General features: G+C 40.6%; 1 protein-coding gene across 1 annotated transcript; it reads left to right on the top strand.

Moving 5' to 3' along the window:
- The first annotated feature begins 5,115 nt into the window (after positions 1–5,115).
- Positions 5,116–5,822, top strand: LOC131927145 (large ribosomal subunit protein eL19-like). The gene is given in 3 exon segments (XM_059282861.1): positions 5,116–5,368; positions 5,457–5,714; positions 5,717–5,822. Coding segments are annotated over 3 exon segments (570 nt in total). The 5' UTR covers positions 5,116–5,121; the 3' UTR covers positions 5,782–5,822.
- Positions 5,823–20,291: the final 14,469 nt, after the last annotated feature.

The raw sequence follows: 20,291 nt of genomic DNA, 5'->3' as shown, positions 1-20,291 counted from the left end.
CACCCGACAAGATACAACTTTTGCTCCCCCCCCCCCCCCCCCCCCGAAGATTTATTTTCTCTCAGTTCATGAACTGATAGTCATCAGATAGAGGTGGATGGTTATTTTTGTGTGTTATATTTAGTTTTTACATTTACATCGTTTATATAGCTTTGTTACGTTTGAAATGGGGTTTAAACGTGACTTGCGTTTCTGCCTTTCTTATCCACTCCTGTGATGTCTTTTCAAAGCTTACAGTAACTGATGTCGTAATAATGAAGCTTTTAATTAAGTCATGCATGTAAGTTTGGTAATGAGTTGTTTTGGTTGCAGTACGGTGGATAATCCAGAGTTAATCCTAGGTGTTAATCCCAGGTGAGGTGTGATGAGGGAGGGAGGGGAGGAGGAAGAGGGAGGCTTAGAGTCTGACCTGAATACCTCAAGGCTGTGCGTTCAACGGGTCAGGCAGGGGAGGTCAACCGTGCGAGAAATTATGTAAGGTGTTGCAGGCCCTGTAGAAAACACATCAGGATGTTTTGAGTGCAGCTCAGGTCAACTAGTTCTGTTATGGGAATTATTTTAATGATGGCTAGTGGTAAGACAAGAAACATTTTACCACTAAGAAAAATATGTCACGGTGGAACACTAACACCACAGTGAAACATTAACACCACAGTAGACCACTGACATCAAAAGTCAATCACAAGTAAAGCTTTGTCTGCCATATTTTACGTAGATGTTCAATTAGCTGCTCTCAATGTATTATACTGATGTTCAATTATCTGCCCTCAATGTATTATACTAATGTTCAATTAGCTGCCCTCAATTTATTATACTGAAGTTCAATTAGCTGCCCTCAATGTATTAAAACTGATGTTCAATTAGCCGCCCTTACGTAAGATAAACGTCATTCTCAACGACTTTTCACTCAAATCCCTGTAAGTGTCTCAGCTAATTTATCACCTCTAAAATTTCATCCCACCCTTTTTGTTTCTTTGTGCAAAATTTTTAACAGCATGAAATCATAAGTCTCCTTAATGTTAGGTTCTCTTACTTTATGCATCCCCGACACATTCAAATGACGGCCCCGGGCTTACATAAATTAGCTTTTTATTACAATATTTTCGCGATCTATCTGTACTGCCTAGATCTAGGTCTAAAAAAGTTGGAGCAAAAAAAAAGCGGGAAATAACACCTTGCTAGGGAGACCATTATGTCTTGTGGGGGGGGGGGGGGGGGGCGATAAAAATCGCCATTGCTTCAGGTAGAGAGTTAATGGAGCAGAGCGTCATTTGACTGCGGATGTAGGGTGGGGGTGAGGGGCCGAGACTGCCCCCCCCCCTGTTTGATCGTATCGTGACGTGACGAACACCTTGGCGCCAAGAGATAGAGATCTTCGGGCCCTCGGCGGCTAAAAAGGAAAGTTCGAGAAAATGATTACATTTTTTTAATAGCTTGAGAGGGGAAACTCTTCATCACAGTATCTTGATCACAATCTCCTTCAACTTTAGATGTGGTTTTAAAATACGAAGAGTGTACGGCGTCCTGTGTTAGGGGAGGGGGGGGGGGGCGTAGCTCTCTGTAATATTAAATATATAACGAATAAAAAGTGTGCAAACACTTATATTTTTATTTAAAACAAACTTAATTTTTGTCTTTAACCAGATTAATAGAAGTGTTAAAATTGATTTAGATCGAATAGAAATTATTTTCATAACTAAAAAAAGCTCACAAATCATTGATTATTTCTTTGCTATTTGTCGTAAAAAAAAAGGTGTTTTAAAAATATCAACACATAGAATTTTTAAAAAATGGATCTTTTAAAACATTTGAAATGGTAAAATAATTTTATAAAATGTCGGTTAAAATGTTTTGACAATTCGATTTTTGGGTTCATTCAGCGGAAACGTAATCGATTAGCGAGCGATCTGGGTGACAAGGCGATACCACCGATACTAACCGATATAAATAGAAGCTTTATCCTCGATTACAATATTGGCATCGATCTGCTGTTAAAGAAAATAAATCGATGCTGTGGGGAAATATCTAAATCGTCTTGTGAATAACACATACCTTAAGTTCAAGGTAGGACACATAACACACAATTTGAGGTCAAGGTAAGACAAATAACACACATCTTAATAAAGGTCACGACAAGGACACATAACACGCACATTACATAACACACACATTGAGGTCACGACAAGGACACATAGCACACACATTAAGGTCAAGGTAGGACAATTAACACTCACCTTTAGGTCACGATAAATAACCCACAACTTTAGATCAGGACACGGAGCAATACAACTGTGGGTTACAACATGGGATACTAACACACCTTGAGATCACGGCAAGGGCATATAAAACACATGGGAGAATAACACATGCCCCAAGGTCACGACACGGAAAATAGAACATGTTCAAGGCCACAACACGGAAAATAACACAGACCCTGACCTCACGACACAGAAAATAGCGCTGAACTTGAGCTCACGAGAGACGGTACAAGATTTTAAACGTACGGTATATAAGTATGTGTATTCATATGTTTATTTTCTAAATAAAAAGTACCTTATAAATATAAAGGTCTATATAGTAGATGGAGTAGAGTGAATATGTTTTCATGTGTGTGGGTATAACGGTCATGTGGTGATGTAGAAATGTGTGTGGTGATGTAACAATGTGTGTGGGGATGTAGAAATGTGTGTGGGGATGTAGAAATGTGTGTAGGAATGTAGAAATGTGTGTGGGGATGTAGAAATGTGTGTGGGGATGTAGAAATGTGTGTGGGGTGTGTGTGGGGATGTAGAAATGTGTGTGGGGATGTAGAAATGTGTGGGGATGTAGAAATGTGTGTGGGGATGTAGAAGTGTGTGTGGGGATGTAGAAATGTGTGTAGGAATGTAGAAATGTGTGTGGGGATGTAGCAATGTGTGTGGGGATGTAGAAATGTGTGTGGGGATGTAGAAATGTGTGGGGATGTAGAAATGTGTGTGGGTTTCTTAGCGTGAGAGTGGAAGATTAAGACAATTTTGTGCTCCTCTATTGCTTCGACCAATGGCCGTAGTCGACAACACGGGTAGTCGAGTAATTCATGTTTCCTGGCGCAGAATGAGGGATCGCCTGTTTACGTCAGTGGTAGCCACGCCATCAATCTGTACCCACCGTCAGCCGGCCTAAGGCCCCATCTCTGGCCAGATGAGTTGGGATGTAGACCGGAAGTTGTAATCTGAAGACAAAGTAGATAAGTGTCCCCGACTTCCCGTGACGTAGCAGGCGTCACGTGGGATCTCTGAAAGATGGCTCCGTGGGCTGCCCAGCGGGGAGGCCGGCAAGGGAAGTAACTTCCCCTTAGGTCCAGAGCGCTGGAGTTATCTTCCGTGGTGCAGATAAATCAAAATGCTCACGCGATTCAAGTTGTACGTGAGCACGGGCAATGGCCAGGCTTTTATTGCCTCCCCCCCCCACCCCCACACGTGGACAGTGACCAGGAGAGTAGCCAGCAATCTCATCTATCTTCATGATCTTTATTCAGTCAATGTTTCAAGTTAGTTCATTGACGGTCGTTCTACATGCATTGTCAACCTTGGTGCCCCACTGGTTGAATTGGTAGTTGTTAAGGCAAGCCATCATTACCTGAAATACAATTAAAACATGTCACTTAGTGATATTTTATTTTGGAGAAATTATGTGTATATATATATATATATATATATATATATATATATATATATATATATATATATATATATATATATATATAATGGCAAAATCCTAGCAAAATTAACAAAACACATTCTTTTTGTATGCCTCTAATGTATGCTACTAGGTGGAGGACCAAACTGCTTACTCGAGTGGGAATAAGGGTTTGACTTAGTTGAACATCCCTGAAAGTAAAAGGAAAGTAAAGGTGGATGGGCATAGTGCTGACCAACACTATCCCTTCTAATGCCGAGGTTACAGAAACAGGTGAACTCTACTTCACTTGCCACATCGATATACAGGTACTTATTTTTAATAATGAAAGTCAAAGAAGTTGGAAAAAAAAAACAAGTAATAAATGAAGATGAATATATCGTCTATTATATTCGGATAGTAATTGACGGTATCTTTGTCTAGATTCTCTCACAAACTTGCTTCCTCTATTTGCTTCCGAACAAATGTACCAGCATGCCTGTTGTTAGTAAACCGTCAACCACGTGACTTGAGGGCATTCAAGTGTAAGACATCCCATCTATTTACGTACTCGCTAAGTCCCCTAATCTCTCCACTCGCTCCAAGACTCGTGTACTGAAAGTGTTGAGTGTAATTTCCGAAAGTTAACATTATATATCCATTAGACGCCCACTTCCGCCAAGCTCGTGTGGGCGATTAAAAAAAAACAACAGCGGAACAAAAAATGGCGTTCTGAAGTGAAACGTCACACATAGCTTTTAAAAATGCGGGCCTAAAACTTTAAATTGTAAGCCTATTATGGAGGTAATTGTATTAATTACAGATTGAACTTAAATGAAGCTCTGTGTACTGAAATGGCTCACGGTTGTGAATGGAATTGTGGGTGAGAAATGCTGAAGTGACGTACTTGGTTATCTGCAAGTACGTCAGAATGAGTTCCAAAACTTAGATATTGCATACAGGAGATAAAGTCAGTGCATGATACACGCTGAAAAGGTTTTATAAGGACCGATTGGCGATGCTAAGTCGCTGTACGAAGCAAACCGCATAAGTTGAAGATGGCTTGGTACGTCGCGAAGTCGCAAGCAGAGTTTCTTCCATGCATCTCTTCGGGCCCCCCAAAAGTTTTTTTTACCGCCCCCCCCCCCCCCCCCCCCGAACGAAATGAAATTTGTATAATTCATATAGAAAATATATACTTTTAACAGTGTCCGCCCCCCCCCCCCCGAAGAAAGTTTACCGCCCCCCCCCCCGAAGATTTCAAGTGCCCCCCCCCCTCCACCCCCGGAGAAAAGATTCTGGAAGAAACACTGGTCGCAAGCCGTAGAACTGTATGTTGGTTATGCCTATACGACGATAATTACTGCCTCAAATCAAGACATCATTCTGCCGATACCAACAGACTTACGTTAGTAAACGAAAGTTTAAAACATCAACCATTGGTTTCAGTTCTACTCTTTCACCATGAGTACACTCCGCCTCCAGAAGCGCCTGGCTTCAAAGGTGCTCAAATGTGGCAAAAACAAAATTTGGTTAGATCCCAATGAAACAAATGAGATTGCCAATGCTAATTCGCGTCAAAACATCAGGAAACTAGTTAAAGATGGTTTGATTATTCGCAAGCCTGTGAAAGTTCACTCTCGTGCCCGTGTCCGCAAAAATGCAGAGGCTCGCCGTAAAGGTCGTCACATGGGCCATGGCAAAAGGAAAGGTATAACAATACTTCTTGAAATATTTTTTTTCAGATATATGGCCTAGAAATTTTATTTCTACATTAATGTGAATGCCATTTTTTTAAGGTACTGCTAATGCCCGTATGCCCACTAAAATACTTTGGATCAGACGTATGAGAGTTCTTAGAAGACTCCTGAGAAAGTACCGTGAGGCTAAGAAGATTGACAAGCACTTGTACCATGAATTGTATATGAAATGCAAAGGTAATGGTTTCAAGAACAAGAGAGTTCTTATGGAGTTCATCCACAAGAGAAAGGCAGAGAAGGCTAGATCCAAACTGCTTAGTGACCAGGCTGAGGCTCGCAGACAGAAGGTTAAGGAAGCTGTGAGGGGCGCATTGCCCAGAAGAAGGAAGAGCTGTTGAAAAATATTGATGATACCAAGAAATAATTTGATTGTAATTAAAAGATTCTGTCAGTGTAAAAAAAAAAAAAAAAAAAAAAAAAAAAAAATTGGTTTCAGTTCTGTTGTCATTACTCCCCAAACACTAGTTGGGTATTCGTTTTAGCTGAGTCGTCTCAAACACAGTCTATCGTCACAAACCGTTGTATAAACGGATTTGAACTTGATAATCGTCAAGAGAAAAGTTATGTTGCAATAACTAAGTTTAGAGACGTTGCTAAAAAACTGTTTCTTTGACTTACGTATGCAGAACAATACAACACAAAGCATGCTGAACGTCAAAAGTGAATAACACGGAGATCAATAGGGAATAACACGGAGGTCAATAGGGAATAACACGGAGGTCAATAGGGAATAACACGGAGGTCAATAGGGAATAACACGGAGGTCAATAGGGAATAAGCCTACACGGAGGTCAATAGGGAATAAGCCTACACGGAGGTCAATAGTGAAAAAGCCTACATTGGCGTCAATATCACACCAAATTATAGTGGTTTCATGAACGTCAATATAACATATTTTAATTAAACATGGACGTCAATAATGAATACAAATACATTCAATGTCACATACAATTTAGACGACTACATGGATGTCATTATAATTTGACATTTTTTGCAGCAATATTTCTTTAATTATATCGTTTTAATAAATACCCGAATTTAAGTTACGTTCTTTTTAGTTTAATTAATTAGTCGTCTAAAACAAATCTAAAACATCGAATTTTTTTAGCGTGTCTAGACGCTATTGTACGGGGGTCGGCACCGGTTGTTGTGACGTCACCTAATAGCCGGCCACCATCAAACGATGTTTAGAAAAAATCGACAAAAAAAATCTCCCCGGAAGCAAGAGTCGTTTAAACAGGCGCTATAATTGTGCGGTGCTCCCCTATCGCGGAGAAACCCGTATTGCTGCGGTATAGCTGGGGGATAGAGAAACTAGAATGAATGCGATTGGATCAAAAATAGATATCCGGGTTGAAGGATTGTGGGTTGCGATTGACAACAATAACTAGGTTTAGACGCACTATTTTTTTTCTCCCCAGTAACAAAATTTCTGCTTTCCGCGTATTGTTTTGTTTATTAGAAAAATATTCCGCTTTCATCCAATTTTTGTGTTCACGTTTTGTTTTTGAAAAAAAAAATGTGTTTTTGTGATTCAATAAATGCATTCATATGCATGGGGACTTTGTTTTGTTTGAGAATTGTCATTTCAGCATGGGTTTTTTGCTGTGGTCTGTGTGTTTTCAACGTGCACTACGGTAGCCACAAGCTAGCCACAAGCTACCCACACTGAGCTTAGGTAGCCACAAGCTACCCACACCCTCATTGAACTTCAGAATTTTTCAAACCTCAGGCGACACTGAAGACAATGTGACGAAACAGGGTCTGCAGTTAATGAGATTCAGGATAATCCTCTGATTAGCCCCCCCCCCCCCCCCATATAAAGCCATAAAGATTCACCCTTTATATTGTCGAGTTTTATAACTGATTTTAAATAGTTATATGAAGTTTCAATACCGCAGTGTTGAAGAAGCAACTACTGTTCTTGGTACATGAACTATATGTAATGACTTAATAAGCAAGACGATGGTATATTTAAAAAAAATGATATGTGTATATATTTGTTTGTATGTTTGTATGCAAAACGAACCTCTGCTGCCAAATGTAACAACACAACTGTTGATATTAATATCCTAAGCGATTAGTCACATGACGCCAGCAGCCCCCCCACCCCCCCCTCCACCTCCGTGAGCTCCGGCATGTGAGCGGAGACCCCAGCAAGTCCCCGGGGGTCTCCCGACACCGAGTGAGCCATCGTCCCAGCCCCCCCTACACGACGGTGTCCCAGCCCCCCCCCTCTACACGACGGTGTCCCAGCCCCCCCCCCTTACACGATGCTGTCCCAGCCCCCCCCCCCCCTACACGACGGTGTCCCAGCCCCCCCTCCCCCCTCTACACGACGGTGTCCCAGCCCCCCCCCCCCTTACACGATGCTGTCCCAGCCCCCCTACACGATGCTGTCCCAGCCCCCCCTTCTTACACGATGCTGTCCCAGCCCCCCCCCCCCTACACGACGGTGTCCCAGTCCCGTCCCCCCCCCGCCTTACACGACGGTGTCCCAGCCCCCCCTCCCCTTACACGATGCTGTCCCAGCCCCCCTCCCCCCTACTCGACGGTGTCCCAGCGCCGCGCCCATGTTTCATCATCCCCTTACAAGACGTTCTGATTCCCCCCCCCCCACCCCACGGTCGCACCACATAACTGCTCCCTCCCCCGAGACTCCCATGAACAAGAAACAAACTCCTCCGTATGGCTCCCCGTGGGTCCGCACGCCTGATTAAGCCGCCATCGTGCTCCGCGAAAGACTTTAATCAAACGCGATATACACGAGTTTAATGATATAGAATTACCATAGCAATAGGATGATCTAAACTTGCCGTAACATTTATCAGTTTAGTTCATTCCTTCAGGAAGATAAACAGCACATCCGGTGAGAAAGCCTGGATCCATGGAGACTGAACATTATTGTAGATGGATGCGATTATCACTTGTATGACCTACTTTAAGGCAGGGGACACCCTTTCTTTATGTGGTCACCATGGTAACATAAAAAAATGAAATGGCGGTGCTGAAGGTTCCGCCCCTTCATCAATCTTGGTCGGGTATTGGTACTGGTTAATTGACAGGAGGGAAGTCTTGTGGGGAGGGGGGCGCTGGTGGGGTCTTGTTAACCTCAATCCAGGTGTTTGTGGGTCGGCTAACTAGCTTGTTTAACTGACAGACTCGATCCTGCCCACCCCACCCCAGTCACACGCACGTGGGTACAGCTTCTGCTGACCAACCTGTGTGGGTATGTGGATGTGTGGGTGTGTGGATGTGTGGATGTGTGGATATGTGGGTGTGTGGATGTGTGGATGTGTGGATATGTGTGGATGTGTGATGTGTGGATGTGTGGATATGTGGATATGTGGATGTGTGGATATGTGGAAACGTGAGTATGTGGATATGTGGATATGTGGATGTGTGGATATGTGGATATGTGGATATGTGGATATGTGGATATGTGGATATGTGGATATGTGGATATGTGGATATGTGGATATGTGGATATGTGGATATGTGGATATGTGGATATGTGGATATGTGGATATGTGGATATGTGGATATGTGGATATGTGGATATGTGGATATGTGGATATGTGGATATGTGGATATGTGGATATGTGGATATGTGGATATGTGGATATGTGTATATGTGGATGTGTGGATATGTGGATGTGTGGATATGTGATTGTGTGGATGTGTGGGTATGTGGATATTTGGGATATTTGGATATGTGGATATGTGGATGTGTGGATATGTGGATATGTGGGTATGTGGGTATGTGGATGTGTGGATATGTGGATATGTGGATATGTGGATGTGTGGATATGTGGATGTGTGGATATGTGGATATGTGGATGTGTGGATATGTGGATGTGTGGATATGTGGATGTGTGGATGTGTGGATATGTGGATATGTGGATGTGTAGAACACCCTTTTTATATATGTATATATAAGGATAAATATTTTTTAAACTAACTGTAACATGGGAATTTCTTTTTTTAATGCCTCATAAAAGCTCCATATAATTATCTTGAAATATTCTTGTAGGAAATAAGGAATAATAAAGTGCGCGCGTCAAGGAGGCAAGCTGGCCCCCTGAGAAATATTAAAGTGTTTATTTAAAACAACAGCCAAACTTTTTTTTCCACTGGCACGCTTTATTCTTGTACAAGCAGCGAGTTATCTCCCATAATACAGCCATAGAATGACGAATGCCGCGGATGTGATGTGTACTCACTCATCCCGACATAGCTACTCCGGTGAGTACTCACGTGCGCTGCAGGTATCCCGGTTTCCGGTATTTCTCCGACACTTGCAGTGATGGCATGACGTTCAAGGGCCTTTGACCAAAGGCTGCTCATGTCAGAAGATAGGTTCTTAAATTGGGCGTCTTGGATTACCATGGCAACTAATTTTCCTTGCGTTTCCGCTCCCTAAGAAAGTAGCCCACTCTGCTCAGGGCGCATTCAACACGGAAACACATCCATGTATTGGCACGATACTTCTTTTTAAAGAACAAGTTTTTCGTACGATTCTTTTAAATAGAAAGTAGTAAACCATCGTGTATCATTTTTCCCTAATTAAAGTTATCAACGCACTGATATTCTTACTAACAAGGTCTATACATTGTTATCACGTAATGCGGTTTATGTAAATACTAGGCATGCTGCCCAGCTTCGCTTAGGCTTTCGAAAACATTGAGAATTTGAATGCTTAATTAATTCGCCCGAGGGTCGGTCTACGACCTCAAGAGTTATGAAGAGGTTCCTCCGTGGACATTTTTTTTCGATTTATAGCTCATATAAGGTACCGGTCAGTCGAGGTCAGTTTTGACCCCCTCATCGTAGACTTTTCGGCCAACCGTGTTCTGTCGCCCCAAGGCAAGATCCTGCCAAATTTGAAGCGCCTGCGGCGCCGGGAAGTGCTCTATCGGACACCCGACAATCTAGATCTAGATTCCTAAAAGAATTTTTTTTAAAGTTTAGCCCGAGAATAATAAAAAAAAAATACATTAACCAAGTTGACTTGGTGTGTCTCGTACCCGCACCACCTGCATGGTTTAATGTACACTAACATCTTCGCTATTTAGGCACCTTATAAAATACGGAGAATGAAACACGTATTTTAAAATCTTAACTTACGCGAATATGCCTATTCTTTCAAATTAATTTTTTTATCCCAAATTAGCCAGTTCCAAACAAAGATTTTGTATAAAATAAATAAGCCTTGAATTAGTTTAGTCCTAATATAGAAATTTATTTTTGGAATTGATTTTAGAGAAGTTAGAGTCTAAATCTAGATCTTAGCGTCTACGTCTAGATCTAGTTATTGCGTAGATTTAGATTTAGTCTAGATCTAGAATCTCTATATCTAGAATCCAAATACATAAAATTTTATGAGTTTAGGCCGGAAAAATTGTATTGTATACATTTCATAGTGTACGTAGATCTAAATCAAATTTGAATGAAATAGTTCATTCTAAACACGGCAGATGACGTCATTGGTTAATGTATAAGCAATAGTGACGTCACAGTTTTATGCGTTCTTTTTCACATATATTAATGCTTTTCCGGTTGCATAAATAATACTGTTTCTCTATATTCGAATACGCCTTTATTTTTTATTTTTCTTCTTTAAATAATTTTGTGGTTATACATTTAAAACATCTAACATATTTTTTTCAACAAAAGTCCGTAAAAAGTTCTCGATATATCGCTGCCGATTCTGACGTGATGTCCGGCGAAAATTTTTTGCGGACAGAGAAAGAGAGAGAGAGAGAGATGTGCGAACGTGGGGATTTATATATTAGGATTACTGTAACGTTTCAACTCGTTATTTTTGCCAGTTCTAATAATAAAACTTATTGTGTGGCATAAGTCAGTGTATGCATCAGCGATTAAATAATAATACAATACATATTATAGTCCTGAATTATTATAAATGTGAAAAGGAGTTGAAATGATTGGATTTTTTAATATTTTAAAAGAAACATTTTTAAAATAAAATAAGAACTATTAAGATGTATACAATGTTTATGAAAGATCTTATAAAAACATGAACAAAATAATACCAGTGTTTTTACCAATGTTGGTCGTATTCTCTTGTCGAATGCGCCGTCAAGGGACGCTACTCCTTGAAAAACGGTTACAGCCGTTTGATTGTCCACCGTGTGTGGGAAATTTGGGGGGAAAACAAATTGGGACAATTTTTCGATACGTGCTAATACCCAGGCCGACAATGCCATCTCTCTGATTGTCCAATTTCCTGACAATTTTCAAGAAATTGAAATCCCCTTCATACCGCTGTGCCTAGCTAGGGGGGAACTTAGCTCAAGGACGGGAAGAAACTTATTACAAAATACGTAGCTTCTAACAACACGCTTTTTATACGATGCGCATTTTTTTGTGTTAAATCATAGATCTGGGTTAGACGAAATTCTCGTTTTTTTTTTAAAAAAACGAGAACTTAATATATTTTAAAAATCAAAGTTTTAGACTGCTAGAACTGTGTATCGTGGACTTGTGGCTAGTGCTCACCGAGTAGTTGAAACCTGGAGTGTTCAAATTAAAATACGTCATGAAGGTCAGGATGACCCAGACTGAAGATTACACAGCTCTTTTATAGCAGAACGTTCTGGAATATCAACTCCACATGTATATGTATGTCTGAGATTTGCCCTTTTTGCGATTTGCCCTTTTTATGATTGCCCTTTTTAGCTTTGCCTGTGTATGGGCTAAACTAAATACAGGCCACTTTTGTGAGAACCGCCGATAGAATATTTTATCAAAAAAACAGTGAAGCAAGCCGAAATGTGTTTTTTTTTTAGGGAGAAAACAACAGAGATACGGATACATGGGAAAGAATAAGAAAAAAAATCACAAGAAAAGGTCTAGTTGTAAAAAGATTAGCTGAAGAAAAACAATAAAGGACTGGGCTCTAAATAAACCTCCACAATGGTTGGTCTAGCATTGAACAACACAAACGTTTGTCTTGATTTAAAAAACACATATTTTGGTCTAGATTTACAAAAACACATGTTGGTCTAGATTTTAAAAAAACCCAAATGTTGGTCTAGATTTAAAAACCACAAATGTTGGTCTAATTAAAAAAAAACACAAAGGTTGGTCTAGATTTAAAAAAAACACGAATGTTGATCTAGCTTTAAAAAACACAATTGTTGGTCTAGATTTAGGAAACACAAATGTTGGTCTAGATTTAAAAAACACAAATGTTGGTCTAGATTTTAAAAAAACCCAAAACTTGGTCTAGTTAAAAAAACACAAACGTTGGTCTACATTTAAAAAACACAAATGTTGGTATAGATTTAAAAAACACAAATGTTGGTCTAGATTTAAAAAACACAAATGTTGGTCTAGATTTTAAAAAACCCAAATGTTGGTCTATCTGTAAAAAACACAAATGTTTGTGTATCTGTAAAAAAAAAAAGGTCTAGCTTTAAGAACACAAATGTTGGTCTAGCTGTAAAAAACAGAAATGTTTGTGTATCTGTAGAAAAAAGGTCTAGCTTTAAAAACCTGATTTCTAAACGACTCCCCGCGGTTTAAAAGACAACTTTCGTCTGCCGAGCGAGCGAGTTCCGCTCTAATTCCTCTTGGAAAGTTTTTTTCTGTCGTCTGGTGACAAGTTCACATGACACATGACATGGCCTGGCAGGACATTTCTAGGTCAACCCCTTCATCAGGGGTCCTAAGGCTGGTCCTTGTTCAAATCCTTACACTAGACATCTACCGGCTCCTTACTTAGATTATTACAGTTCAAATCCTTACACTAGACATCTACCAGGTCCTTACTTAGATTCTTACAGTTCAAATCCTTACACTAGACATCTACCTAGTCCTTACTTAGATTCTTACAGTTCAAATCCTTACACTAGACATCTACCTAGTCCTTACTTAGATTCTTACAGTTCAAATCCTTACACTAGACATCTACCTAGTCCTTACTTAGATTATTACAGTTCAAATCCTTACACTAGACATCTAACGGCTCCTTACTTAGATTATTACAGTTCAAATCCTTACACTAGACATCTACCGGCTCCTTACTTAGATTCTTACAGTTCAAATCCTTACACTAGACATCTACCTAGTCCTTACTTAGATTCTTACAGTTCAAATCCTTACACTAGACATCTACCGGCTCCTTACTTAGATTCTTACAGTTCAAATCCTTACACTAGACATCTACCGGCTCCTTACTTAGATTATTACAGTTCAAATCCTAACACTAGACATCTACCTAGTCCTTACTTAGATTCTTACAGTTCAAATCCTTACACTAGACATCTACCGGCTCCTTACTTAGATTATTACAGTTCAAATCCTTACACTAGACATCTACCGGCTCCTTACTTAGATTCTTACAGTTCAAATCCTTACACTAGACATCTACCAGGTCCTTACCTAGATTCTTACAGTTCAAATCCTTACACTAGACATCTACTGGGTCCTTGTTCAAATCCTTACACTAGACATCTACCTAGTCCTTACTTAGATTCTTACATTTCAAATCCTTACACTAGTCATCTACCGGCTCCTTACTTAGATTCTTACATAATGATTGGCGTTCACTCGTCATTTACGCTTTATATTTTGATTGAATGTAAGTTGAATGTTATACCAGTGTGTTCTACTTGGGCGCAGTAGAGTCATAATCAGGGACAGGGGTGCGGCCCACACAATGTGACGCCATGGGTGTGCGGCCCACAAAATGTGACGTCATTTACTTTTAGAAGATAACGCTAATACGAAAAATCGTAAATTTTCTTTAAACAATGTTTTATCCAGTTAAATTAACAAAATAGTAGGTAGAGAAGAGTGATACTAAACGGAAATTGATAAATTATAGAACGGGGTGGGGTGACACCCTCAGTTATCGCCGCGGGTAACATCCGACCTAGTGACGCCCTTGCATGGTGCAATATATTTTTGTTCTGCTGTAATTGAAATGTTCCACCCGTCTGTTCTACACGAGTACGCCTCATTACCCCCCTAATAGGTAAGTGCTATGTAAAAGCCATAAAGGACCCAGCGAGCTTTGTTCCATTAACGGCTTACATTTCTGTACAAACCAGGTTGCCACTTACCATTCAAACCTGTTTGATGTTTTTTAACATTACATATGTAATAAAAAAAGAATTTTAAAAAATGTGTCGAAAAGGTTACGTTAAACTAAACACAAGCTACACAAAAATGTGCAAGGCAACACGATATTTAGATATGTCCTAAGCTCTCCTTTTTTCTTTCTTTATGTTGGGTTCTGTTTTACTTACATACAATTAACAATACAATCAACATAATGTTCAATTTTTACATGAAGTATTATGTGAATGAATGAACTACTCACTGACGCAAATGGGACGTAGCTTTAAGAATTAAATTTTATATACAGTCTATTTTTAGATAGATGAATCAGAAACCCAACTTTATAGACCTGTTTGTTTGTGTCATGGTCAAATGATTACATTCATAAGCCGTGACCGCTGTTTTCTAACCGAAATTACCTTTTATTAGTAGAAAGTTATATCTCAAAATCCCACTCTATGTTTGTGTGTAGGTCAAATTATTGAAAAACCCCGTATTACCATTATTATAGTCAGCTGTTTTATAATTAGAAGTTTTGATCTGAAGCAGTTATACCTGTATCTGTCGTTTCTCTTTTACAGTTCTTTAAAAATAGATAAAATAAAATAAATATTATCCTTGTTAACAAGCCAACTCCTAGAAAATATCTCGCCACGTAAATTGTGAAACAGTTTCTCTAAACTATCAGTAGTTCTAGTCCGAATGTTGAGGCAATCAATATATTAGTCTGAAGTGTCTTCTCTACACTTGGTACCCCACGCCAACAGCCGCACTCAGCTATTACAGCAGCGTCTTGTGTTTTAACTTGCAAGGTTTGAAAGGAAATTTAATTTAAAAAAAAAAAGGGAAACTTAAAAAAAGTATTCCGAGTTATGGGCCTTTGATGAGCCACCTCGAGTGCTTCCGTTCCGCGTTTGAATAGAAATGGCCGCTATGATGTTTCCGCGAAGTTGCGTGACTTGTGGGGGCGGTGTTCTCAGGTCTGTGTGGGTGTGGGTGTGTGTGGGGGGGGACGTAACATTGTAGGCAGGTCAATGTGGGTGTGTGTTGGGGGGGGGGGGTGGGGGACGTAACATTGTAGGCAGGTCCAAGTGTGTGTGGGGGACGTAACAGTGTAGGCAGGTCAATGTGGGTGTGTGTTGGGGGGGGGGGGGGTGGGGGACGTAACATTGTAGGCAGGTCCAAGTGTGTGTGGGGGACGTAACAGTGTAGGCAGGTCAATGTGGGTGTGTTTGTGGGGGGGGGGTGGGACGTAACATAGTAGGCTTCTTCTTGAGCATCTGCGGGTTTAGTTCGGAAAGAAAGTTGGGGGATAAAAGCGAAGTAAAGGGATTGGAATTTGTCGACAATCATACATACATACATATATTAGGTTATTCACACATACACGTGAGGCCAATATACACAGATACACATGAGGCATATAAATACATAGGTTTATATACCAAGACATACATAAGACCCATAGACACTGACATAATAAGGCGTGTATACGCCTAAATATTATACAGGGTCCACATTCACATATATACATAATGCCTTTATGCTACGACGTATTTAAGGCCCATATGCCCACACATACATAAGACCTAAGTGTTTACAAGCACGCACTCACATAAGGCCAATACACACGTACGTGTCTACATGCAGGTACTCACGCAAGGCCATCAACACAAAGGAAAGAACTTAGGGTCCAAGCATTCATCCGTCTGGATTCAACACAAAGAAACCTTTCGACATCATCATTATGCCTCCAGTAGTTGACCTTTGTGGAGAAACTCGTTGCACTAGTACTGCACATGGTTCTCTGTACTCGCTCTGTATTGGGGACACTACTCACTGTGTGTGTGCAGGGGACACTACTCACTGTGCAGGGGACACTACTCACTGTCTGTGTGTAGGGGACACTACTCACTGTGTGTGTATGCAGGGGACACTACTCACTGTGTGTAGGGGACACTACTCACTGTGCATGGGACACTACTCACTGTGTGTGTAGGGGACACTACTCACTGTGCAGGAGACACTACTCACTGTGCAGGGGACACTACTCACTGTGAAGGGGACACTACTTACTGTGCAGGGGACACTACTCACTGTGTGTGTGCAGGGGACACTACTCATTGTGTGTGTGCACGGGACACTACTCACTGTGTGTATGAAGGGGACACTAATCACTGTGTGACTTCAGGGGACACTACTCACTGTGTGACTTCAGGGGACACTACTCACTGTGTGACTTCAGGGGACACTACTCACTGTGTGTGTGCAGGGGACACTACTCACTGTGCTGGGGACACTACTCACTGTGTGTGTGCAGGGGACACTACTCATTGTGTGTGTGCAGGGGACACTACTCACTGTGTGACTTCAGGGGACACTACTCACTGTGTGACTTCAGGGGACACTACTCACTGTGCTAATCAACATTTCCTACCATCTGATGTTTCTAGCATAAGAACATACAACATTTACTACCAACTGATGTTTCTAGCATTAGACCACACATTTCCTAACATCTGATGTTTCTAGCATAAGACCATACAACATTTACTACCATCTGATGTTTCTAGCATTAGACCATACAACATTTACTACCATCTGATGTTTCTAGCATTAGACCAAACAAAGATTTCTATCTATCTGATGTTTCTAGCATTAGACCAAACAAAGATTCCTATCTATCTGATGTTTCTAGCATTAGACCAAACAAAGATTCCTATCTATCTGATGTTTCTAGCATTAGACCAAACAAAGATTCCTATCTATCTGATGTTTCTAGCATTAGACCAAACAAAGATTTCTATCTATCTGATGTTTCTAGCATTAGACCAAACAAAGATTCCTATCTATCTGATGTTTCTAGCATTAGACCAAACAAAGATTTCTATCTATCTGATGTTTCTAGCATTAGACCAAACAAAGATTCCTGCTGTTTTTAAGCTACGGGAAATCCAGCGACTACGGTAAAAGCCATAGGAAGACATCGTTTAATGGCTGCTTCAGCCTCAGATCCTTACACCTCGACAGCCTTAAGCTTTCGTTTACACACCCATGTAGCTCGCACCGCCGTAGTCGCCACCCCGGGGCGTCAGGCCCGGGTCTACGGGGCACAGGATTACTGACGCCGGCATGGGGTGCGCCGCCCCAGGATATTTTTTCGCCATTTTGTGAGAAACACGGTGTCGGGGGCCCGTGAAGTGACGGCACCCTGGGGCGACGCGTTTTGGGCGGGCTCTCTTGTTCCATCATTTAAATACCTCCACGGAAATATTTTAACATCAACGGTAGAATCTTCAAAAAAAAAAAAAAAAATTCAATGGTGCACAACATGAATATGTTAGAGAAATATTTTTACCTAACTTGTGTTTATATACGATGCTGTTGTATGTGAGGGAGGAGGGTGGTGAGGTGCTCTTCTGGGCACTTTCCCCATATATATATATATATATATATATATATATATATATATATATATATATATATATATATATATATATATATATATATATGAAATACGTTTCACTATCACTTAAACAAAGATACGTACAACAAAGTTTTGCTCTAAGTATCAAAGACAACACTAGCCGGCTATAAATGTATTACTCAGTTAACAAAACGTAATGTTATAATCTTCGTCATGAAACGAATACTGCATAAGTAAAATAATAAATCCAAACCACTTCTAATTTCATATTCATTGGGAAATGTATAGAAATATGCTTGACACCACCCTAATTTCGTATTCAGTTTCCTGCCAGTGGCTAGCAAACAAATAGGTTGATGTTATACGTAACGAGACCTCAATCTACCTGTTTTTTGTTGTTTTGTTTTCTGGAGATCTAAGGTTGAAAAATCATGTGTTGTGTTTGTTGACTGTAGCTCCACGTATGAAATCTTAACACATATGTTATTTTAGTTTAGAGCAAAGAATGTTTGACATACATTTTCACATCAGACTCTCTTGTAGATCAAATGATTTTTTTGTTGTTGTAGTTTCAACGTTCGCCGAGGAAACAGTATGCTAATAGTATGCTAATGATGTTTATAAAAGATCTATTACTTAGTGTATGAGTGCAATTATACAGATTAACAAGTCCTGTGGCGGGGCCCGCAGCGCCCTGACTAGCGCCCCCTGCCGGGCGCCGCTGAACCAGGTCGTGAGAGACCTCTGGCAGCGGCCGTGTTTGTACCAGCACCCCAGTGGGACGGTGAAAAATGTACTGAGCCGCGACTAGATCGGCGTTAACCCTTTGAAAAGCAATAATCTGACAAGCGGAGAGGCGCGGGTGTCGTAAATAGCCGGACCGGTGTAATGCAGCATGGGTTAATGTTGTAGGATGTCGCCCCCCCCCCCCCCCCCCGCTCCGTGGGACGTTGCGCTCAAGCAGATGATGTTTTGACGGAGGATTTCAATGGCGGATATGGTAAAGGCGTAGCTACGTCGTGAAGGGGGGTTGCGACAGGTTGTAAAGGTATATGTTCGTGACAGTGGCGGAACTAGAAAAAAGGGGCCACCCCGCAAAAAAATTTTTTAGCCCCCCCCCCCATATAAATATATATATATATACTCTCAAACACAACATATGAACATAGGATACTTATTCATGCTGGCCTGTTCGTGTTATGAGAAATACGTGGGTTTTTTTTAATGAAAACAAATTACAACATCGTGTCCTGAGTGTAAGTGAATTAGTCTGTTTTGTGAAAATCAGTTTTATATTATCTCTGCTGTAAGACAAATAACCTTATATTAGTCAAAAGAATATAAAACATGAAAGCTTTCTGTAAATAATGGTGTCTCGTGTCATGTTTATTTTTATGTTTTTTTTGTATTTATTTTATTAATTTTAAATACATTTTCTTTTTATACGGTGTCATTCTTTAGTAAGTAATTTATAAATAAATAATAATAAAGAGAAGTAATTGCTTTTTAATTTGTTTAGTACAAATCTATTAAAAAGAGACTATGAGTATCACTATTTGACTATTTAAAAAAGGGAAATAAGTCATGGAAGTGGTTTGAACGTTTGCTTATCTTTGATAAGTTTCATTGTAGGAGAAAGAGGACTCGGCTTTCACAGTGGTTTAAAAACGAAGGAAAAATTAGCGTGGGGTGGTTTCTATAGAATAAAGATAATCCAACCGCAGCTACGGTAATCTTTTTTACAAAACAAACATTAAGTCATTTATATGGTCGGTCGTGGGCCCCTAAATGGCGTGGGCCCCCCCGCATTGCGGGGTCTGGCGGCACTGTAGTTCCGCCCCTGGTTCGTGATGTTGTAGGTACAGCTGAAATGATGGCGTAGGTCGGTCGTGTAATCACGAGGGAGGTTGGACATGTCGTAATGGTGTTTGTTCGTCAACGTGTTGTAGTTACAGATGAAATGAGTCGTGATGGCGTAGATGTAGGTCCTAAATACGTCGTGTTGTAGTTATTAGAGAGGGTCGTGATGGCGTTGGTATACCGTGTGGTAACGAGGGGGATACGACAGATCGTAAAGGTGTATGTAGGTCATGTTGTTGTAGGGTTGAGACGGGTCGTGATGGCGTAGGTATACCGTGTGGTGACGACAGTAGTATAGTTAAACATGGTGAGCTTAGTAATGGCGTAACTAGGGGGTGTGGTAGCTTAGGGAAGCGACAGGGCTCTAATGTGTAGGCGGTTCGTCCAGTGGCGGATCGTGTGTGTGTGTGTGCAAGAACCATCTACACAAACATTACACCTGCTGTTTTATCTCAATCTTATCCAACTCACTTGTGTGGATTGACTGGATTTTTTTT

Source organism: Physella acuta, unplaced genomic scaffold, assembly GCF_028476545.2.
Source record: "Physella acuta isolate Inbredline_101_S28 unplaced genomic scaffold, ASM2847654v3 ptg001377l, whole genome shotgun sequence".
Lineage (NCBI taxonomy): Eukaryota > Metazoa > Mollusca > Gastropoda > Physidae > Physella > Physella acuta.
Note: the sequence above shows the minus strand (reverse complement) of the source record. Positions and strands in the feature narration are given on the sequence as shown.